Source organism: Pseudopipra pipra, chromosome 4, assembly GCF_036250125.1.
Source record: "Pseudopipra pipra isolate bDixPip1 chromosome 4, bDixPip1.hap1, whole genome shotgun sequence".
NCBI lineage: Eukaryota > Metazoa > Chordata > Aves > Passeriformes > Pipridae > Pseudopipra > Pseudopipra pipra.
This window is the reverse complement of record NC_087552.1, coordinates 57,170,315-57,193,450: the sequence shown is the minus strand read 5'-3', so window position 1 is coordinate 57,193,450 and position 23,136 is coordinate 57,170,315. Positions and strand designations below refer to the sequence as shown.

Genomic DNA, 23,136 nt, shown 5'->3' with positions numbered 1-23,136 from the left:
GTGTTTTATTTTTCTGACCTGTAAGTATCTTCTAATGTTTTATGCACCATTACCCAACCTCAAAGATTTCAGTTTCACTTCTCCCTTGCACTTTTCTAAAACTGGCATATGAAAATTTAAGTTATATTCTACATTTATTATTTACAATTTTTCAATTTCTGGTTTGTTAAGCATAGCAGAGAAGCAACAATATTGAAGTCTGCCATGCAGTTCACTGTTATGCAGTTTTCTTATTAACAGTGGGTTTTTTTAATTATTTACACAAGAAAGAGTCAATCTTAACTTATAGTGAAAGGGAACAATTAAAGATTCATTTAAAAAATTATTCAGTTGCTTAGAATAAAGGATAGAGCAAGAATACTTTTGGTAGCAATTTTGCTCTCTAACTAAGCAAAGCAGGTAACAATTTCACTGGTGAAATCCTAGCTCTCTCACAGCAACAGCAAAACTTGACTTCAATAAGGCCAAAACTTCATTTGAAGACTGATCCTAACGACACCGACCTGGCAATCAGTTTCTAGTGAGGGCTTTCAGACTCTAGTACTGGATCATGCACTGTGTTAACCAGCTTATGGCTTTAACAAAAACATTCAGCTCATGCCCAATGTAATCACAGTAATGCAAACTGGTTTTGAAAGCATAGTGTGGAAGAAGACCACAGACATTTTGAAAATCAATTAGAATATCAGTTACAAACTTGTGCTCTCCTTCTGCCATTTTCTGTATCTGAACACACACAAACATATTCCTCCACAAAGGGGAAAATGCTGCTTACGTAAAAGATTGATGATGACGTCTTTTCAAATTCTTCCCAACACTGCTTACTTCTATCTAAAAGAACACAGAATATTAATTATAATAGAAGAAATGTTACAGGGTACATTTATTTCAGTCTTAAGTTGCTCCAGGGGAGGTTTAGATTGGATACTAGGAAAAATTTCCTCCCTGAAAGGGTTGTCAAGCACTGGAACAGGCTGCCCCTGGAAGGGGTGGAGTTACCATCCCTGGAAGTGTTCAAGAAATGACTGGATGTGGCACTTGGTGATATGGTTTGGTTGACAAGGTCAAAGGTTGGACTCGATGATCTTGGAGCACTTTTCCAGCCTTAATGATTCTATGATTCTTGTCACTCAATAGATGCAAGACCTTCACCTCAGGGCTGTTCTGAATCCACTCTCTGCTCAGCCCGTATTTGTGCTTGGGATTCCCCTGACCCAGGTGCAGCACCTTGCACTTAGACTTGTTGAATGTCATGAGGTTCCCATGGGCCCACCTCTCAAGCCTGTCCAGGTCCCTTTGGATGGCATCTCTGTCCTCCAGTGTGTCAACCACACCACACAGCCTGGTGTCATCGGAACACTTGCTGAAAGTGCACTCAATCCAACTCAGTCAATCAAAGTTAATTTCCCAAAGCTGGATGTCTGAACGTCCCCGGATAACTTCTAGTTTTAGATTTTTCATTCTTTTAGTATGTGAGCATGTACAATTTACAGTATTTCTCTCAGTCTCAGCTATTAATGAATTTGTCAGAGGCATAATGAAATAAGACACATCTCAGCCTTGACCCAAGCATACCTGCCCACCCTTAAAAGAGAGATCCAGTCGAAACCATTGCTTCAGAGGAAGGCTGAAGCTAGTTTTCACTGCAAGGTCATCACCCTTCACGAGATGCATCTGAATATGCACATAACCTGACAGCAACAAAGGAAGAAAAAGGAAATAAACACCACAGAAACATTAACAGTAAGAATGGGTTTCCTAATGTGATTCTGTCCTCTTCATCCTCTTCATCACCAACAGAAATCTGGGCATGCACCAAGCCAAACATCAGCTCTCACAGAATCCCACAGACACATGCTCCACATTTCAGTTACACATCTCAGATGCTAATGCTCAGCCTCCCATACGAAACTACAAAATGAAAGCCAACTGTCCGAGGGATAAACAGACTAAATAAAAGGCAAACAGGGAGGCTCAAACATCAGAAAGCAGATGTGACTTCCAGTAAAAAGCAGAAAGGAACAGTAGACAATGGTATCCACTCAACACTAACTGGGGGCATGTGAGTGCAATGATCAAGTACAACATGACTCTACCCTCCCCTATTTGGACCTGCAGAAGCTAGACTCCTGGTCTGAGCTCTTAAGACCAGAACAGGCTATTATGCTAGTCTAGTCTAACACTGAGAACAAAACTGGCTGCAAAACTTCTCCAAGCAAATATCATAATAAAGCTGATAACTTCCATTTTTGTTTGTTCTTCAAAGAAAAGCATCCAGTTTATAATGGATAAACTAATTATCTAGATTGGTAGCAAGACAGAGAAAATGAAAATAGCAAAAATAACAGAGAGGAAAAGATCAGTTGTGAAACTTGCAAAGAAGGGAGGAAAAATGTGTTACGAGAAAGCCAGGTATACACTTTTACAACTCTGCATGCTTATTTCCTCTGTGAGCCTGCCAGCCAGCTCCCAGCTGTTTCCCTGGCAGGAATAGTCCTTTACTGCAAGCATTGAGAGACTAAGATGGTCCTACTACCTCTTAACTTTTTTCTTGATCAGGGAAACAGACTGGGATTCTTGAACACTGAAATGCAGACGAGACCTTGAATCATTTTGTCTTTTTCTAAGGCTACTTCAAATTATAAAAAAATTTCATGTAGTATGTATATAGGAATTAAGAACAATTTAAAACAACACTTTAATAATAAGAACAAAGGTTGTTCATTGAGGTAAGACTGTTTAATCCCAGTGTGTGTTCCTGGTCTGTAAGATTTAGTCCATTCTCCTCACAAAGCAGATATTTCCTGAAGTGAGCCACGAATAGATGCTGTGCAACTATTTCTCAGTTTTCCCCTATTAATTTAGTAGCTACTCTCCTATTGAGACACTATAGTCAAAAAGAAGCATTTTTCAAGGAATCAGGTCTGATAACATATTTTTATAAATGTTATTCGTAGGCACAGATCTATAAAGACTGTATCAGACCCCTTCTGAAAGCCATTAATAATATCCCTTACCTTCCTCGTTTAGAAACACGGCAGGAGTACCATACATTTCTTTCAAATCAATAAAATAGATTATACCACACAGATCCTTTTCACAGTGGTGGAGTAGATATAGCCAGATTGAAACGGTGAACCTGCATGAGCAAAAGCAAACAAAAAATCCACTCCTGATGAAAACTCTCTCTAGTTTGAAAAGCATGCATTTTACTTTAATTTAGCAAAACTTTCTCACACATGTAATCTTCAGAACAGAACACATCCTCTGCAGTGAAAACCTTCAGAATAACCACACTTAACACTCTCGGACCTTTGATCTCTTTTTAACCACAGACTTTTGTGGTAATGACAGAAGAGAGTAAGGAAGCATTATCTGAACCAATTCCAGAATACCGGGTCAGAGCTACTTCCAGATCCCACATCAACATGGAACTGAAAATACAACAGAGACAACTTGGAGCCAACCTCCCACATGCAGGCTACACTACAAAATCTCCAGATGCATGGTCTTGTCATCTTGACTGTTGAAGCCAGTAAAAACTTTTGTGTCTTCTACACTAAAAGCAAACTGTGAAAATGTGTTTGGGAGTAGCAGCTAAAAATTAATCCAATCTCTGGACAGTACAGATAGCTATGAATAGCTGTCACAGAGCTATCACAGGATAAATAAAGGTGGAGCCTCTGCAAACTACAGAGAAGCGCAAAATAAAAAACCGAAGACTTATAAATGTCTGTACAAAGCTGGTTGAGGTACTAAAAGCTGAACTTGTACCACAATATCTAATTTTAAGGAGTTCCTCTGTGCCAGATGAAATCTGCTTCTATGCTTTTAACAGCAATTAGATCACTTATTTCTGTAACATTGCCATAGCAGTTAGGTCAATGCTGAATGCCTTTAAAAACTGTACCGCCAATGTACAACTCAGCAAAGCACTATAACTATATCATATCTGATGAAATAGTTTACTTTTCTTAGTGACTTTTAGAAAAAGATATTCAGCTTTTGCATTTCTTAATTAATTAATAAAGGTCAATATTTGTTTATAATACTTCAGCATTGGGTCAGCTTGCATTGCTTCTCTCTTAAGAAGTTGCTTAACACGGTACTTTGTATGTTTTCCTAAACTAAAGCAATGTTGATCTGAAAGGCTAGCACCTGTTCTCTTGCTTTAAACAAATGCAAGGGTGATTAAGTTTTCCCTAACAGAAACTACACTTTAAATAGCTAGTATCACCATTTCCACCAGAGATGGTGAGGTAGAAAGGTTTGTAAATCACAACCACTTGTATATTGATTGTTATGACCTACAGGCAAACACTGTGCTTCCAGAAATACTGCTCATGCTCATATATCGCTCTTTTTACCTTCCATCTCTGCCAATATAGCAAACTCAAATGCCGCAGCCTTGATTGCCAGGCTGAGACCGTATCTGTTCTGGACACATTTCCTGGGACAGAGTTTGGAACAACGCTGACTCATTTCACATTCCCCATTGCTGCAGAATGACGAACAGCATGAGTAGTCCCTTACAGTCCCAGCCTATCCTTGCTGCAGGCTGTCCACTGGTAGCCACCTCAAATGACAGTTGTCTATCTCCAGCTCTCTTTCTCTACAAATCCCTGACTGAACCCAAACAAGTAACTTCAGTTAGATTCATCTGCTTCTATTGACCTTTTGGTGCAGTGGGGAACCACTGCTCACATACAGAGAACTGAAGAAAACCTCTCTTCCTCTTCCTTGACAGAGCTACCTCAGGCTGTCACGCAACCACAACATGTACTGGAGACATCACTTGAAGGAAAACACTGTGCGGATCAGGTAAAGAGCTTCATAAATTCATGCCATGTATTCTCAACCAGAGCTTGAGCGCCTCAGTGCCAGAAGCAGAATGCAACTGTGTTGGTGAGCAAAGGGCAGCAGGCTGTCACCCATCCTGAAGAAACTAGGAGCTAAAAATTGCTCTGTAGTTATGGCTTCAGAGCTATAGTCTGAGGGCTAGTAATTTGCATGCAACCTGCGCTCTCTGGCCAGTCATCTTCAGCACTCTTCCTGTGCTCACAGGCCAAATGCAAACCAGCAGGCAAGTTCCAGTTCCTGCAATCATTTCCTACTTCTGTAATAATGTTCTCAGAGTAAGAGCATCTGGTGGAAGAGAGGTATATTTATGTATGTCTTGTCCTCCAAAGTTGCAAAATATGACTGACAAGTTGTGACAGTTTTGGGAAGGGGAAGAAGAGCAGAGCAAGATGATCTTTTAAGAGCAATTCCTCTCTAACTGAATAGTGTGCAGAGGCTAAGGAGTTTTACTCCTGACTAAGTAGAAGAGTTTACACAGTGATGGTGAAAGGAAATAGAGTAAGGTCAAGCTGGAAGACTTATTTAGGCGGAGGATCCTATCACTAAGGGCTTGTCAGCCGCAAAATAAATCAGAGTGTGAATTCATAGGGATAAAGCTGCTCCAAGCTGCTCGCCCTTGCAAGAAACCTTACTCTGCACTTGGTCTGCAAATAATGTTATAAATGCAGATCTGTTTGTAATGCAGAAAACCCCAGGCTAGCTAGTCCTGAGGAAGCAGCCTGATCATGACAGCTAACTCATCCTCCTAACTGTACCTAACCCACTCAGTTACACCCACTATTGGCTTCTCTTGCATAGCACCGCACTGACACCTACTCTAAGTACCTTTCTGAGGTTCAGCTTAATCCAGTCCAAAACTGAGATCACAAAGAACTGCTAACTAGATTACTTTTGCACCTTTTCTCAAATTACTAGGCAGTATTCCTTTAACTTGTGGTGTAGCCCAAGAGTTTAAGCACATTCTATAGCCTTCAATAATCAAGTACAGCCCAGTTCAATTATTTGCCTATACTTACATGGGATAATCAATCTGATGTTGTCTGGCTGTCTCAAGTTCTCTATTTTCAAATTGTTCAAATTTCTTCACAATTCCTGTTTTTTCCCCACTGGAAGCATATATAAATTCAAGAATCTGGACCCCATCTGTAAAATACAATCTTTCTTAATCTGCCAGACAAAAAGCATTGATAACCAATTAATTAGCTCACACTCCTACAGTCAAACATTTAAAACACAGATTAAAACAGATTAAAAATTAATACAAACCCTCAATAAGTCCTTAAACACAAATTCACTTGCTGTTATTAAATACATTACAGTCTTGGACCAAATAACCCATGGAAAGCGAAATGGAGTTCATTTCCAGCTGATATTAGAAGCAGAGAAAGAACAGACTAATTTAAAACTAGATACGTAAAGAACCAGTTAGTAAGGAAGAAACCTTCATTTATCTCATTTGCTTAAATCTCATTTTATCTTCAATTATGCCTGTGTGACATTACTCCACAGCTCTTGGACTTGTTCTCCATTTGCACCTCTCTATATTGTACGTATGGATAGACACCACTTTTGTTCTTAACTGTATGGATAATCCTGTAATAAAACTGATAAAGCTGCCCCTCCTAAGAAACAGGAGAAAAATCTTCAAGGCCATGATATATCTACTATCAGATTGCTTAGAAAAACTCCAAAATCAACAAAAAAAACCCAAACAAAAGACACCAATAAAACAACAAAATAAACCAAACCCTGAGGAATTTGTTACAAGCTTATTTTAAGAAACTAAATTGAAAAAAATGTTATTTCCTCCTATTTTGTGTTATACTGATTTAGATTAGAATTAGATAATACATAAGATATTTCACAGTGTTGTCAGGTGTCATATGCTGTCTCCAACAAACATTTTAGAAAGCCTCCGAAGGAACCAACATCATCGCTTTCTTGTTCTTCTTCAGAGCATTTACAAGTCAGTGTAGTGAAAATAAGTGACACAAATACCATTGTGGGATTTTCTAGGAGAGAACTGTGTAGCAACAAATAACCTTTTTCCTTTTAGGTTCTGCTTTGAGTATGCATTGATGGCAAAAACAATTGTCAGCAGGTGTAAAGCTAGAGATAGGTAGGCAGAAATAGAAGTCAGAACTCAAAAAAATCTAGAAAGCAGAGTTGTGAGCTTCAATAGTCTATACAGTTGGCATGACACAATTTTTTATTTAAAATTATTACTTTTTCTTTTAAAATGCTTGTCCATAGTGGTTTGCCAGGGAGAGGGGGAAGTGGTACTATGAAGTTTAGTGCACTATAATGCTTTAAAATGTATTTCTGGTGTGTGGCCATCACCTTAAGCAGAAGTAGATTACCTGTGTGAGAATTATGTATGCACGAACTGCAGAACTGACTCTGAAATAATGCAGTAAGGGACTGAACAATTCTCTGAACACAAAGGAATGATGTCCACTGACATCAGTGGGTTTTGACTGAAGTTGCTTGAATACACTTAGAAAATAGAAGGCCATGCTGCTACAAATCTCCAGGCTTGCTATGATGAAACAAGCTGAAGGGCTCGATGCCTTCAGTCATTTGCAAGGGTAACCTCACAGTTATGAAGTTTACATGTTCAACAATGTTTCCCAAGTAAACCATCCTAGGTAAAATTTACTACTTACTACCAGTAGTCACTTTTTAACAGCTTATTTGTGTTATTTGTGTCCCACTAGGTTCCTCTGCAAAAAAAAGTGACATTACACCTACCACTTTCATGAGGGCACTGAGGTATCCTGTTTGCCCGAAGCATCCACAAATAGTCAGCACCCCACTGAAGACAAACTTTGTGGTCCTTATATGGCCGTTCAAAAGGTGGAACTGCCTCTAAAAATGTGTAATTCTTGGCAACTGCAGCCTGGTAGTCTTCATTCTGTTCATCATCATAGTTGCTAGCTGATTTGTGACTAATCCATGCATACAATATCACACTGTGCACTATTATTGAGTTTCTGATGATATAATCATCTCTGTAAACCATGATGCTCGGAAATTTCAAGCGTACTTGTCGTGTTCTGCTAACATAAAGGTTCTTCTCATCCTTCCATCTCCTTCTGTACACTGGTACGCCAGTCCTGAACTCAGAGGAAGCTACTGCTTCCAAATTGACAATACAAGGCTTAGAACATAAATACTGAACTGACACCTCAGAATTGTTAAGAACTTTCTTTTCTAAAATGTTTAAATGGATAAAGTCCACATAATCCATGTTTTTCTCAAACTGTGGAGTAACTGCTGTTGTCTGTAATGTCTCCTTTCCAAAGGATGGCACAAAATTCTGGAAAAAAACCCCAAAACACAAGCATGTTAGCCAGAGAATCATGTTATCCAGAGTATCCAAGTTTACATGATTACTCACATACTCAGAGTAATAACAGAACATTGCACAAGCAGAAGGTTTATATACCATATTTTAACTCCAAAATATGAGGTTTCTTTCACACAGCAAGTAGACATGGATTACTGGAGAGCTACCATCAAGATTTTAATGGTAACAACTTCCCTACATCAAGTTCTCAAAGTTACACATGCCTCTACAAACAAACTGTATTTACAGGGTGTATCCTTCAGCCCTTACGCAAATGGAATCCGGTCTAAGATAGCGACTTACACATCATGCTATGTACACATGCTCCTAGGATCAGGCCTAAAGAGTGTACCCTAAAATGTACTGGCATATGTTCATTCCATCATTGTTCACTAGTATTGCCACTTCTTGACGTTTCTGTATCTTCTTAAAGAGTAACTAATTTTACTACCATGCAGGTACCTGAAGGGCAGAATAACAACTAAGGCAGCTCTCAATGGTTTCCTGAGAAAGAATTAATATTCATGAAGTGTTTAGGGGTTTATTTTTGAAGTGTTCCTATCCTGAAGATGGACTTGGAAATCTGAGCAGCAAGACCAGCAGGCTGCATTTGCTCAGCTTTTGCTCTCCACACCTATGTACACTCTAATACACTTTGAGAGTGAGTGCTTGGACACACACCAGGATTATCCTCCATGCTGAAGTTCTTGTCTCTAAGACTTCAAACAGCTTCTTTTCTTTCTGCCCTGCAGTCGGCATCCGGCTTGATGCACTGCCAAGGATAGCGGGGATTACTCAGCTCAGAAGGCCAGCCACCAGCATGGCACTTCTGCCAGGTCCCTTGGTCTGTCTAAAATATTCAGAATTGCCACTCAGAATTACCAAGGAAGCTGGTTGTCAAGATTGCTTAACATGAGATCTGTCTCAGGTAACTTTTAACTTTGTTAAGCTCAAACAAATCAAATTGAAATTTATCTTGGATACATAACTTGGACTGATAGTTTTTTCACTGTGATTTTCAAGATATTTAAAAGCTTTGGACTAGTAATTAGCACACTTCTAATCATAGAAATTCTGTGCTGTGCACCTGAAAGACAAGACTTTGCCCATGATCCAATGTGGGGATCAGTAAAAGTCCCTAATGATAAACTATTTTGCTTTTTATTTCTTAAGAATATGTTGACACTCCTTGAGAGCTACACTGAAAAAATATCAAGTCAGTAAGATCTGGAAAGGTGTAAATACTAGGAAAAGTCAGAACCAGGTTTACCTGTACTACTTCCTTGTTCCTACAGATGAGGATTTTGGATTCAACAATGTGATCAAATGCTGTTTTCCCCCCAGTTCCCTGTCTTCTTAAAGGCATAAAGCAGCTCCAGGATTGCGAGTGGAACACAGCTGTACATAGGGTAGAGTTTTTACTTTAAGACCTGGATTTCTTTTAGGGCAGACATGGGAAGACATAACTGAATGGGGGAACTTTCAGATGAGAAAGCTAGATACCATTGCTGGCAGATGGGTGATCTAGATCACTAGATTTATTTAGTGATCCGAGGTATTTCTGAACTTGTCACTTAAACCACTTTCCATAAGTGCAACCAAATGCTCTTTATCTTCTTGTGTCTGACAAGACGCTTGAAGTGAGATGTGCAGCGATGTTGAACACTGATATGTAAGCACCAAGATATACACTGTGAACAAATAAAATGCTATAAAAATGCAAAACACTCCACAATGTCAGTATCTAGACTTTCTACAATAAGTACTCTTGTCAGAGTGACAGCCTTCCTCTGTGCCTCATTTCCCACTCTATAGAATGGATATTGTAAAAACAATGTGTACAGAAGGGGCTAAAAAAGGAATAGCTATAGGAGGTGGGTGTACATTGAAACACATATGGAATAACACACGCACAAATACTGAGATAAAAGTTCATGAGAGAACCTTGATTTTAACACTAATTTGAGTATCTTTCAGAGCTTGACTTGACAAAGATACTGTTCTTTTATATCGCCTACATAAATTTTCTTTGGTTATAGATACCTTTAAAGCATTAAAAACACATAGTAGCAACAACAAATTATCCTAAACTTCTTTTAGTTGATGGTTATAATTCACATTTCTTGATCTTACAGTAAAGAGTACTTGTAAACAGCTTAATCCTTGTGATATGGGGGCTGTGTCATAAGGAAGATGGTAATATATTATGAAAGCAATGCCATGTGGTTATCACAAAATGTAAAAGTCTACCAGGTAGACACTACAAAGCATTGTGGTATCACTGTGTGCTTACCACACACACACATTTACTGTCAAAATACACAGAGCCAGCTCAGGTTTATCCAATACAGAGATATGGGAACTGGCTGCCAGCAAAGACAGCTTGGGTCTGGCACAGTTCACTAACAAAGATGCAGCAGTGTACAAATGCGTCCATCTGATTTTCAGTGAATGGCAGAAATTTTGTGGTGGGGATCCCAAGGCAGCAAGCTCTGCAATGCAAAGCCAGTTCCTTGTAGAACAATTTCCATGATGTTCCTAGAGCACTTAAGCACATTGCACCATGACTGCTGATCCATAAGGTTAGCTTCAGCCCTTCTGGTCTTAGTGCCTTTCCCTTAGTGCCTACTCTGACAAAGGACTCCCAAAGAGTTACTCAAGAGACTTTACTTTGTATTCTTTGGTCCCTGGGTATTATCTGAGGAATATGCTGCCAAAAGGCATGAAGCATATTCGGGTCTGCTGTTACACTCCCCTAACAAACCCTTCAGGAGGCTCATCCAGTAAAGAGCGTGGTGCAAAGAACCCTGAGCAACTCCACACCACTGGAACTGTGGCGGAGACTGTAGACCATAAACTCCTAAACCACGGCTGAGTCTCTGTTACCACTCAGTCACCTCTACACACTCCTCCCTGGTGAAATGCACAGTGTGCTCATCACCTAAATGTTTCTCCTGGGTGAGGAATCCCAGCATTTCCCTCCCTGCTATATCACACAGCTATAGCAGAGTTAATTGTGCATCACCTCTGAATACATCAAGCAAGGATGTAAAATTACATTAAATGTTGAGTATGATTAGGAGACAAATATAAAAGTTTCCCAGCACACCAAAGAGTCTAGCTACACTGATTCAAAATGTTACCATGAACTAGGCAGAGTTCAACAAGACAGGCATAAACTCTTTGTTGCGTGGGGCAACTTAGCCACAAAAGCTGTAAGAGGTTTTTTCTTTACTTAAACCCTGCTGAATCTGAACGAATCAGTCCAAGTCATCCCATCAGATCTTGGGATAAAAATCACTGTGGGAGGCAATCACAACAAGTGTTAGGAAACTGAACATCTTCAGTAGTGTAATAATACAGAAATGATCGAGAAACCATTTTTTCACTCTCTAGAGTCAGATCTCAGCAGGACCTTCAATGAGTTCACCCCTACAGAGATTCCACATAACCCTATCGAACTGCACGTTTGCACAAGACTGAAGATAATCGCAGTCCTTCACCTGTGAACGCCTGACACGTCATGCTACATTTTAAGATGCGTGAAAAGACAAGACAAAAGGGGTGTTGATCAGCACCAGTTCGGTACAGGAATACAATGACTTTAACCGGAGCTTGTGTTTAGCAGCATAAAATACAAAAAAGTAGCTCAGCACATGCCTCTAAAACGCGGCTGTTTCCGTAAGCCAGTGCAGGAGCATGCTCAGCCGTTCACCTGTAAGTAGATGTCAAACACTTCCTTCTTTCCACACTAGAAATTTAACGTCACCCAGGACAGAAAGCTTTTTAACACCTGGATGTGACGACTCGGCACTCTCCAGCTGGATAAGGCAGGGGGCCCTTGGGGGCCAGGCCGGGCGGCCGCGCACTCCGGACAGCGGCCCCGGCTCCCTCTGCGCGAACAACCCGCGGCCCCGCACGGCCCGGCCCCGCCGCGATCCCCGCGCTGCGCCGGGCGCGGGGCAGGTGCGGGGCCGGCGGCACTCACCGTGAGGAGGAGGAGCAGCAGCGCAGGGGGGCGGCGGAGCTGGGTCGGGGGCCGCATGCTGCTGCCGCCGCTGCCGTGCCCAGCGCGTTCGGGAGTGCGCGACCGGCCCGGCGACAAGGATGCGGCAGATCCGGCTTCCTGGAGGAGGGGCAGCCGCCCGGGCAGGGCAGGGCAGGGCCCCGAGCCGCAGGTGCGGAGCGGCAGGACGGGCCCGGCCCCAGCGATGCTGCGCGGCTCCCGCTGCCGCCGCGCAGCTCCGTCCAGCAGGCGTCGGGCGGTGTCCCGGGAGCGCCGCGCCCGGGCGGGACCCCGCGCAGGGCCGCGCCCGCCCTCCCGGCGGCTCCGCGGCGGCCCCCGAGCTCCTCCCCTCCCTGGCGCCTCGGCGCTGCGCTGCCAGCGCGGCCGCGGCCCGGGGCAGCTCCGCCGTCCCGCCGGAGGGCGGGGCGGCTTTAGGGCGGGGCGGCGGGACCGGGGCTCATCGCTCCGGGCGGCCCGGGCCGCGGTGACAGCGCGGCGGGAGCGGCACCGGCACCATCCCCGCACTGCGCCCCTCCAGCCGCGCGGGGGCGCTGCCGCCGCCCCGGCCCCGCCCCGGCCCCGCCCCGGCCCGTCCTGTCCCGCGTGTCCCGGAAAGGCCCCGGGCCGTGACCGCCGGGCCATGGCGGGGCTGTCCCGCACCCTCGGCATCTTCGGCGCCTTCGCCGCCGTGGTGGGAGCCGCCTTCTACCCCATTTACTTCCGGCCTCTGCTGCTGCCCGAGGAGTACAGTGAGTCCTGCGCGGGGGGAGCGAGCCAGGCCCGGCCCAGCCGCGGCTGGGGCAGTGCTGGGGCTGCCGCTCGGGGAGTGACTCCCGAGGGCTTTCTGCTCGCCTAGGATGTACCTAAACACGAAATAATAACCCTCGAGTTACTGGGCAGCGCGTGATTAAGAACACCCTTCAGCTCTTCTGTAGAGGGTTGAGGGGCGGCTAAAGAAGCTGAGATCCGAGGGCTGGAGCGCTTCTCCTACGAGGAAAGGCTGAGAGAGTTGGGGTTGTTGGAGAAAAGGCGGCTCCGGGGAGACCTTATAGCAGCATTTCAACACTTGCAGAGGGCTTATAAGAAAGGTGGGGGCAGAGTTTTGAGTAGGGCCCGTTGCAGTAGGACAAGGGGTGATGGTTTTAAACTAAAAGAGAATAAATTGAGAGCAGATAAACGGAAGACGTTTTGTAGCACTAAGTCTGATGAGAAACTTGTTTGAACATGTCTTAGGATGGCTCTTTGTGGTCCCTTTGTAAACACGTGTTTCTTCTTCCCAACACCCCCCCCCACAGCAACTGTTATCTCCCATGCAGGAATGTCCTGAGAAAGGTGTCCTGAGGTGTCCCATTGGTCCTTGTTAACCCCTTCCTGTGATTGGGTGTTCCTGTAAGCCCCTTGAGACTTCTAATTGGTTAACCTGTGATTCTCCCTAACCCTATAAATGTGACATCCCCAACAATAAACGCGCTCTTGCCTCCTCTCCACGCCCGGTGTGCTGTCTCTGTGCCAGCCATGGGGCCACGTGGGTGCTGGGGGGAGGGGGGAGCACCTCTCCCCTCCAGGCTCGGGGCCTGAAAAACCCTGTCGCTGGAGTTCCCTTTCCCCGTCCTTTCAAGACGTCGGAATGGTTCTTCAGATGGAGAAGGAACCACAACTGGGCTCCCCCACGTCGAGGGTGGGGAAAGGGATCCAGAACTGGTGCCACCGTGTGAAGAAACGAATTTACTGAACTCTTCTATGAAGATAGGTGATTCCTAAGGCGCAGATGCGACATCTGTGTTCCCCGACGCCCCGAAGTCTTCCCCAATCCCCCTCAATCCGCCGTAATTGGTGCCACGTGGTGAAGGCCAAGATTGTTTGAACTCTTCTGTGAAGATTAGAGCAGTCCTAACGCACAGACTGGGGCGAAGTCGTGCTCAACGGTGGACCGGAGTCTAAGCGTCAAGGTATTAGCAGACGGCATCACCACAAGAGAGCAGCCTGTTTTGAATACCTCAACCTTCCTGAGGACATTCAGGTAAGGAGCAGACCCGGCATATTCCCTTATAAGCAGACTTCGGCATACTCCCTAAACCTCTCCCCCTGTAAACCTGTAACTACAAGAAGCGTGCATGCCTCTTTAAGAGAGAAAAAGAAAGCTTAAAGAACATATCTAATTCCATCCGCAAGTCATCTAATAAGACTCTTTTGCTAACCTGAAAGATAGTCCTGTTTCTAACAAGGGACTTAGACCACGCCAGCATGGCGAAAAAAGGGTTAAAGCTGCTCGAAACAGCTCCGCAGCAATCCCCCTGCGCGGCTCCCGGCCCCGGGCCGGCCCCGCCGTGCCGCGACTCCGGGAAAACCCCTACATCAGCCGGCCCCGCTCCCGCCGCTCCAGCTCCCACCTGCCGAGCCGCCCGGGGTGCACCCCGCCCCGCGACAGACCGGACCGGACACCCGCGGTACCGCCGCCCCGCCGAGACCCCGGCGCTGCTGGCGGCCCCCGCCGATCCCGTCGATCCCGCCTGCGCCCTGCTCCTGCCGCACACAGCACCCCCCACGTCCCACCATGTGGCCGAGGCAGCAGCCGCCGCCGCAGCCCCTCTGGACACCAGGACTGCCTCCGAGAAACAGAAGAAAAGAACCATTTGGACTCTAATGAAACTAAAATTAACAGCAATAAGTAGTTTGTTTGGTTCAGCAGTAAATTGGAAGTTTGTGTAAGTGAAAAACTTGTTTATGAATACATCAATAAAAACATTTTTAAATTCTGTTTTATAGGGACACCCTCAGACACTAAGAGAATGGGGTAAATTTAAAATCCATATATCAATAAAGACATATTCATCTTTAAGGAATAAAAAAGGGTGGGATGTAGCACTAAGTCTGATGAGAAACTTGTTTGAACATGTCTTAGGATGGCTCTTTGTGGTCCCTTTGTAAACACGTGTTTCTTCTTCCCAACACCCCCCCCCACAGCAACTGTTATCTCCCATGCAGGAATGTCCTGAGAAAGGTGTCCTGAGGTGTCCCATTGGTCCTTGTTAACCCCTTCCTGTGATTGGGTGTTCCTGTAAGCCCCTTGAGACTTCTAATTGGTTAACCTGTGATTCTCCCTAACCCTATAAATGTGACATCCCCAACAATAAACGCGCTCTTGCCTCCTCTCCACGCCCGGTGTGCTGTCTCTGTGCCAGCCATGGGGCCACGTGGGTGCTGGGGGGAGGGGGGAGCACCTCTCCCCTCCAGGCTCGGGGCCTGAAAAACCCTGTCGCTGGAGTTCCCTTTCCCCGTCCTTTCAAGACGTCGGAATGGTTCTTCAGATGGAGAAGGAACCACAACTGGGCTCCCCCACGTCGAGGGTGGGGAAAGGGATCCAGAACGTTTTTTATTGTGTGGGTGGTGAAATACTGGAATAGGTTGCCAAAAGAGGTGGTAGTAAATGCCCCATCCCCGGAGACATTCAGTGTCAGGTTGGACAGGGCTCTGAGCAACCTGATCTCGTTGAAGGTGCCCCTGATCATTGCAGGGAGGTTAAACCAGGTGATCTTTACAGGTCCCTTCCAATTCAAATTATACAATGATTCTATAAGCTGTTCGAGTTTTGTTCTCCAGCTGCAATTGAAAATCTAAATTAAAACGTGGTAACAGGTTTTTTACTGGTTGTGATGATTCGCTAGAGCTGATCTCGGTCTGTAAAACAGACTCCAGAGGAAAACCCCACTCTCCTACCAGAAACACGGAAAACCTGCCAGTGCCCACAACCAGCTCTATCCAGGGAGCTCTCAAAGGCATCTGCAGGTCCAGTTGCAAAGCCTCAGCAGCTTCAGGCAGGTGCTCCATCCTGCGGGAGTGATAGGGGTAGCACCTGTTACTCCTCAACTCTTGTGAAATACCACCCAAGGAAACGTGAAAGTTCTGGTGGAACTAGCCTTGCCTCCTTGCTTTAACTTTTATGAAACTAAGCAAGATGTTGGTGATAACTTGAAGATGTATGTGGTTAATCTGCCAAGACAACAGAAGATTCCTAGGAAGAAAAAAAAAAAGGAAAAGGATAACAAACTTATTGATCTTATTGGAGGGGCTTTGGCCTTGCATCAAAGCTGAAATAAAATTTAATTTGCAAACAATTTTTTATTTAGGGAAGCTATGTCCTTAAAAAACCTTATTATTAATTCATTTTTGCTTATGCTATACTTTCCAAAAATATTATATTAGAAGTGTGGCTCGGCATTAAGGAAAGGACAGAACTAATGGACCACTTTCTCCTTTGCATTTGTGAATTACATAAGCAGATGTTCCCTAATAGGTTAGGGATTTTTAAATCTCTATTTAGGAAATAAAATGAGTGATGCACAGTTAGCGTGTAAACTTGCAGTTTGATACCTGATGCTGAACTTTATTTATTGCATGCTGCTCAAACTCTCCTCTGATCTCACCTTTATTCATTTGCTGTGTTCTCTTGATGGTCATTGCTGCAATATGAGAGAGGCACAGGCATTCATTATCATAATGCTTTAGGCAAAAACATGGAATTTTGCACTTGAGTGGAAGTATTTAATCTTTGGGGTACAAAGGATTTTCAGAGTATAGTCTGATAAGCTGTATGATGACTTCTGTAGAAGCTCCCACCCTCTATTGGCTTGATCTGTGGGTGAATACTCAATATTTCTGTGTTTTGGCATGCTGGATCCCAAAAGCTGGACATTTTCCTTAGCATCACATGGTAATCCTGCAAAAGGCAAGAATGGATTTTAGTTATCTGGAGTGACATTCAACTGTGTAAACATGAAATGCTATCTTTTCTTTCTTCAGTCTTGTTTTTCTTGTGTATCTTCCAAATTCTACACAAAGGAGGTACATTAATGTTCAGGAAGAAGACTATTCTGCACAGCTCTCACGCATCTTTGGAGTTGTTCCTAGCCATTTAACAAATGAAATGGAAAGTACTTGGAAAAACTGTATGTAATCAAATTGTTAATATGAACCTTAAATTGTGCACAAAGGAGTTTGACCTGATTTCATACAGAAATGTTATGATTTTGTAGGTTTTTAGCACCTCATTTTGTGGCCTTGACGTTTCTAATATTTTCCTGTCTGTATCTAGCTTTAAGAAAGACTGTTTTCTCATATGAAACATGTAGTTTAGTGGCAATGATGAAACTTTGAGGCCTTGAGCACAGACCTTTTCCTTGTGAATTCATTAAAATAGTGGTTTGACAGCTGCTGCTTGGGGCATTTTCACAGGTTTTGTGATTATCTGAATTGTGAGACTTGGCTCCTTCCCCACCCTGTGGGGAAGACCCCTCTCCTCAAGACTGGGTCTTCCTCATTATCCTTTTTCTGGCTTACCTGTTTTCCAAGTTGTTTACAGGCCCCACACCAGTCTCCCTATTGAGGGTTTCATGTCTTATGTGTGTATTTCTCACCTGTTACTTCTTTGCACTGGTTTTCTTGCCTGACCAATTGACAGCTCTTTCTGTTCAACCCAAGTGTGTTCCTGGACCTCTCAGATTGATTCCTGTTTTGGTCCCTGCCTCTCTTCTGATCTTAGCTTCCACTTAAATATCTTTCTCCTCTATGTCCTACAGTAAGTCTCATTCCTTGCCCATATCTGTTCTGTTCTTCCTGTTTGGGTTTTGTACCATTTCCTTTGAAATTAGGCAGTTCCTTTGTCTGCTAAAAATGATGGAATGGAATTACTACCTCAGTGAACAGAGTTGGAGAAGCTGGATCTGCTTCTAGTGCCTGGCCCCTTGCAAAGAGAATCAATTACTGTGATATTCCTTCTAGTCTCTAGTAGCATTAGGCTTGTACCTAGACAGCCTGATAATACGTAGTGCCAGTGCATTCCCAGTGGGATAGGATGAAAAATTTCAGTTTTAAGGTGAGCTTAGTTCTGAGCTTCCTCTGAGAATTTTTTAAAGGCTTCAGAAGTTCAGTGGTGTGGGCAAAAGGCTAATCCGGTTGAGCTTTGACTTACTGCTTCAGATTACCACAGTGGTGAAGAGCTTAACTGGAAGTGAAAGAAAAGGAGGGACATTTAATAAGGGAAATAGTATAGTTTTCTCCATTTCTCTTCTTGGAAATGGTTTAATCTTTCAAAGAAAAAAGAAAAGCTTGAGACAGGCCCCATGTATGGAAAAAGTATCCCTCTGATACTCAAATTCACAAAGTTTACAAGCAGTAATTTCATAGGTGCTGTCATGAAATCTACTTGAAAGATCTTTCAGGACCTGAGAAAAGTCATTCTGGAAAGAAAAAAATATTTTGAATAGTTTCATGTTGAGCATACGAATGATAGATTCTAAAATTACTAGTCATTCCTGAAATGTTTGGATAGTGGCAGGTATTTTGGTATTTTTTATTTAACAGTAGTCGTTGTTTTAAGATGATTATCTATTGTTTGTAGTCTTTCAAAACAGACTAGCTGTTAGTTTCTCAGTGAAGTGGGAATACTACATTTGCATTGTGTAGGTGGATACTCAGCAGAATTTTACTGTGTAGCATCTAGAATTAAGAAAATTTTCAAGATTCTTTTATTGGGTGCAATCAAGATATCTGGTATTTTCTTTTTTTTAGTAGTGTCCTTTCTGTTTTGTTTTCCAGAGAAAGAACAATCAATAAACCGAGCTGGTATTGTTCAAGAGGATATTCAGCCTGCAGGTATACTTGATTCATGTGTTTACATTTATTGTTTTAAAGACCCTCTTGAAGCGAGTCTTGAATATTTATATGGATTTAAGTAATACAGTGAAGAACACCTTCAGAGAAAACCTATATAATAAACTTGCCATGACATTATTTTTTCAGGCTAATTCTTCACTGGAAAATTATGGTTTTAATGAAACTTGTTTTAAATTGACGTAACTGGCCAAATAAGTTGCAGAATTTCTGTTATCCTCACACTTTCTTAAATAGATGCCAGTTTCCACTTCTGAACCTACTCAGAGCAAGCCAGAACCATGCGTGGTCTGAGCTGCAGCTGTAAAGAACAGTATTGTACCCTAGTTTTGTGGAATGCTGCTTTACAACTCAGCTGAAACACAGTTTATGAGCACTTTAGCAGAGCCTTCCAGCCTCATGGGTGGACAGGCCATGCAGAAATCCACTACATGTAATGGAAAATTTGGAATGCCATGGTAATAGCTTTTTGATCTCTGCTGTTGCCAGTGGAAGGTGTAGAAAAGCATATGAGGGAGATAAAATTCAAGTAGGCAGACTATCCTTGATAGTTCATTGCTTCATAATGGTAAATGGAAGGGCCATTCATTATGCAAGGTTGGCACTTGTCAATTAAAGACGTGAGAGTGCTTGTCTTGATGAAACAGAGTATGTTAAAGGATAATTTATTCCTATTTTTGAAAAAGCCTAACACCAGCAGCAGGGGAAAATCAAATAGGATTAAAGCCATGTCCTTATTACACATATCAGTTAAATCATTAGTGCAGGACTTACTTTCCAGGGAAGTGGTGAAATGCTGAAGAGTAGTAGGAAGGGTGTTGTGAAATAGAAGTCTGGTAAACCTGTCTATTTTACTGAGCATTCAAGTGCACTGGACTGGCTCATTTATCCAAGATGCAAGTACTTGATGAGGAGTTCTCCTCAGTATAACTGTTCCGTCTAAATTTAGCTGCTGATGAGAAGATATGAGATCCATTAGTGGAAAATTAAATCTAGAAAAATTTAAGTGCAAGGTGCAATTCTAGATGATTGATCCAACAGTATTAGAATACCTTACCTATGAATGTGATAGATTTTTCCATTATCTGAAGCTTAAGATCAAGATGAGGTTGTCTTTTACATATTTTTGCAAGCTTAAGCAGAGTTGCGAGTTAAGTGCAGAAATTGTTGGGTTCTTTTATTGTTTAATACACAAGGGCGGAGTATTTTTTTTCTCTCCAACAGTCTAATTATGAACTGCTGATTGATTTGTAGGGTTAAAAGTGTGGTCTGATCCATTTGGAAGAAAGTAACGTTGGCGGCTGTGCATATTACAGAACTGAAGATGGACATCTTCAGCTGTTTCTTCTTTCACTGAAGTGTGACTTTGGGTGTTGCTGGAGAAGAATTCTGAATATGCTGTGTGGGCACGTGAGGAGCAACAAAGGCTGCTGGTTGGAATCCCAAGAGATAAAAACATGCTAGTTTTGACAGAGGATGCTGGTGCATAGCTCACAGACTCTTAGAGAGCTGAATGATTATTGAGTATAGAAGTGAAATATTTATTTCCTTGAGAAAAGGGAAAAGGATTTTTTTTGAATCTGTAGACACTTGTAGAATAAATTATGAATAGAGTAAATCATGCTGCAGTTTCCTCCCTAGCTTGAGATTTACTTTCTGTAGTTTTATTTTGAAAGCACGGTAGAAGCATATAATGGGAGAGATCAGTGCAGAAAATGCAACATGGTTAGTGTAAATTTGTACATTAAAATTTTTAAACCAATGAGTACTTTTTTTATTTGTTTTGCAAGTGGGTGTGGGAGGTACCTTGGCCACCTGGCAGGTGTCCCTCTGGATATTCTTCTTGCCCCTGCTCCTCAAAAGGACAGGAGGAGTAAACAGAATGACAGAAGTTGTGAGACCTGATAAACACAAGGACATTGCTTACCAGTTACTTTTGCAGGCAAAACAGACTCAACATGGAGAAAATTAATGTCGTTTATTGCCAATTAAAATAGATTTGGATAGTGAGAAACAAAAATTAAACCAACATCTTCCCACTGCCTCCCTTTTTCCAGGATCAATTTCACTTCTGATTCCTGTTTCCTCTTCTGAGTCTCCTCAGTGGTGGATGGGGGCGTTACAGTCAGTTCTTAACAATTCTTCTGCTCCTTACTCCTCCCCTTTTTCTCCAGCTCCTGTGTGGACTTTTCGTGAGCTGAAATTCCTCCAGGAAATTCCCAGCTGCTGTGGTATGGATATCTCCTCCAACATGGTCTTCCCCATGGGCTGCAAGGGTCTAATTTCTCCAGTGCCTAGAGCACCTCCTCCCCTGCACTATTTTCTGATTCTGTGTTCACCTGCTGTTCCTCACTTATTTCCCCTCATTCCTCTGCTTGTCAAAAAGGGGCCACTCGCTTGGCTGCTGGGCTCAGCCCGTGTCTTGCAGTGTGGGACCTCTGGCAGATCCAGCTGGAACTGGCTGTGGCCAGCAGGGGGCAATTCCTGTAGCCCACCTTCCGTGCTGCTGAAATCTGGGCCGGTACACGTGATACAGGAGATTAATGCTAAATGTTGGGGTTGAAAAGCAGATTCTTTAAAGAATCTTTTTTAAAAAGGACTTTTTCATGGTGAGTATAATGTTCATTAGAAGAAGAGAGTAAAGGATTGCCTTTGCTGAAAATCTTCACCCAACTTGGATGTCTGTCTAATAATAGGTTCTGAATAAACTATGTGTTTTCAGATTTCAGAAGGAAATAGTCTATAACCTATATAACCTATATATGGGCACTGGAACAGGCTCCCCAGGGAAGTGGTCACAACACCAAACCTGACAGAGTTCAGGAAGCATTTGGATGATACTCTCAGGCACATGGTGTGACTCTTTGGGTGTCCTGTGCTGGACCAGGAGTTGGACTCAGTGATCCTGGTGGGTCCCTCCCAGCTCAGGATATTCTATGATTCTGTGGTTACAGAATAACGGAACAAATATTGTTCTTGAGTACAGGTCAGGTAGCATGTACGTTTAGCTTGAATATGCCATTTTTTTCTGAATTAATTTTAGCACTTCATTATGATACACAACATTTTAAAGACCATTGCAGGATCCTATATGTTTTGAAGAATGTATGCACAGTGAGTGTTATTTCTAAAGTTAGCAGATGTTAGTTTGTAATGTTTTTTTGGACACCACAGTTTTATTGGGACAACAGATGAGCAACTCAATGTTTGCAGCATTCATTCCCAAACTGGCATTCTGTTACTTGCTATTCCATTTCTACATGTCCTTGTCATTACCCTCCCACTCAGACAAACCTTTCTTGCTCTAAGTTTATGTTTTTATTTAGTCTTCTATTATCACTAAGTGTTAGGATATTTTGAGTTTGCTTGCTGGGAGAATGTGGCCATATTTGATTCCTTTGAGTTCCTAGGTGATTTTGCATGATGGTTGGAGCCAGAGTGAGTGCACACATTCACTGAAGGGATCATAGATTGGTGTGGGTTGAAAGGCACCTTAAAGATCATCTAGTTCCAACCCCCTGCTATTAGCTGGGACACCTTCTACTAGACCAGGTTGCTTGAAGCCCCATCCAACTTGGCATTAACAGTCAGTTGCAGCAAAGTTGTTTAACCCAAAATATATCCTAATGAAAATAAAGCGTTGCTTAAATGCACATACTCCATCTGTAACCAATGAGCTGCAAAACAAAGAGTTTTAGGAGACTGTGGGAATTGTTCAGTAATGCTGCATCTGTCACTTGGTGACATAAATGCTTAAAAAACATACATCGTGCTAGTGTGGAACAGTTACTAAATCATTCAGGATAAAAGATGTGACAGAGGATCTGAAATTACTTATTTTGGAGTTACGAGATAAGACAGTCTCTGCTACTCATTTACTTTGTGAGTCTGGATCTTGCCTAGAAAAATGTTAGATGGTTTCAGAACAATGGCTGTTGGTGACAGGTGCTGAGCCTTTTGTCTTCAAGTTATTTAAATGTTGCAAAATATTTGAGTACCTGAACTCCTTTATTTAGCATTTATAGAACTGTACGTGTCTGTTGGTCGTGATCTCTAGTTCATTCTGGTCCAGAAACGCTTGGTAAGTTTTGTAATTGCCTGTACAGAATTTACAGCAGTTCGTATCTGTTGAGTTCTACTGAAGTGAATCTAAACTCTGAAAATGGTGCACATTGTTTTTGATGATCATCACTTCCCACTCACTGTGTTCCACCTAATAAAGTGGGCTGATCAGCCATGGCTTTAAAGTGTT

General features: G+C 42.8%; 2 protein-coding genes and 1 long non-coding RNA gene across 4 annotated transcripts in view; 2 read left to right on the top strand and 1 right to left on the bottom strand.

Annotated features, from left to right (window-relative positions):
* The window catches only part of SEL1L3 (SEL1L family member 3), a 33,582-nt gene extending 21,263 nt beyond the window's left edge, over positions 1-12,319 (bottom strand). Inside the window, exons 1-6 of the mRNA XM_064653076.1 lie at positions 12,198-12,319; positions 7,612-8,179; positions 5,877-6,003; positions 3,018-3,139; positions 1,576-1,691; positions 776-831 (exon numbers count right to left, since the gene is read on the bottom strand). Coding sequence (XP_064509146.1) covers positions 776-831; positions 1,576-1,691; positions 3,018-3,139; positions 5,877-6,003; positions 7,612-8,179; positions 12,198-12,254 — 1,046 coding nt within the window. The 5' untranslated portion in view covers positions 12,255-12,319. The remainder of the gene's footprint in view (positions 1-775; positions 832-1,575; positions 1,692-3,017; positions 3,140-5,876; positions 6,004-7,611; positions 8,180-12,197) is intronic.
* Positions 4,486-7,664, top strand: LOC135413401 (uncharacterized). Its single transcript, XR_010430212.1, has 3 exons — positions 4,486-4,640; positions 4,748-4,821; positions 7,578-7,664. It is a non-coding gene; the product is annotated as an uncharacterized LOC135413401 (long non-coding RNA).
* SMIM20 (small integral membrane protein 20) lies at positions 12,253-20,646 on the top strand. 2 transcript variants are annotated; one of them, XM_064653079.1, is made up of 4 exons: positions 12,253-12,964; positions 17,694-17,790; positions 18,810-18,866; positions 20,139-20,646. In XM_064653079.1, exons 1-4 carry the CDS (start codon positions 12,253-12,255, stop codon positions 20,155-20,157), a joined length of 885 nt encoding a protein of 294 aa, XP_064509149.1. In that variant the 3' UTR covers positions 20,158-20,646. The 2 variants fall into 2 exon arrangements, with proteins under 2 accessions (XP_064509149.1, XP_064509150.1); XM_064653080.1 differs by lacking the exon at positions 17,694-17,790 and having other exon boundaries at positions 12,787-12,964.
* Positions 20,647-23,136: the final 2,490 nt, after the last annotated feature.

Coding starts and splice junctions, on each gene's coding strand:
- SMIM20 (XM_064653079.1), top strand. CDS start 12,253: ATGCTGCTGCCGCCGCTGCCGTGCCCAGCGCGTTCGGGAGTGCGCGAC. Junction 12,965..17,693: donor GCTGCTGCCCGAGGAGTACA/GTGAGTCCTGCG, acceptor GTTCAACCCAAG/TGTGTTCCTGGACCTCTCAG. Junction 17,791..18,809: donor TTTCTCCTCTATGTCCTACA/GTAAGTCTCATT, acceptor TTTGTTTTCCAG/AGAAAGAACAATCAATAAAC.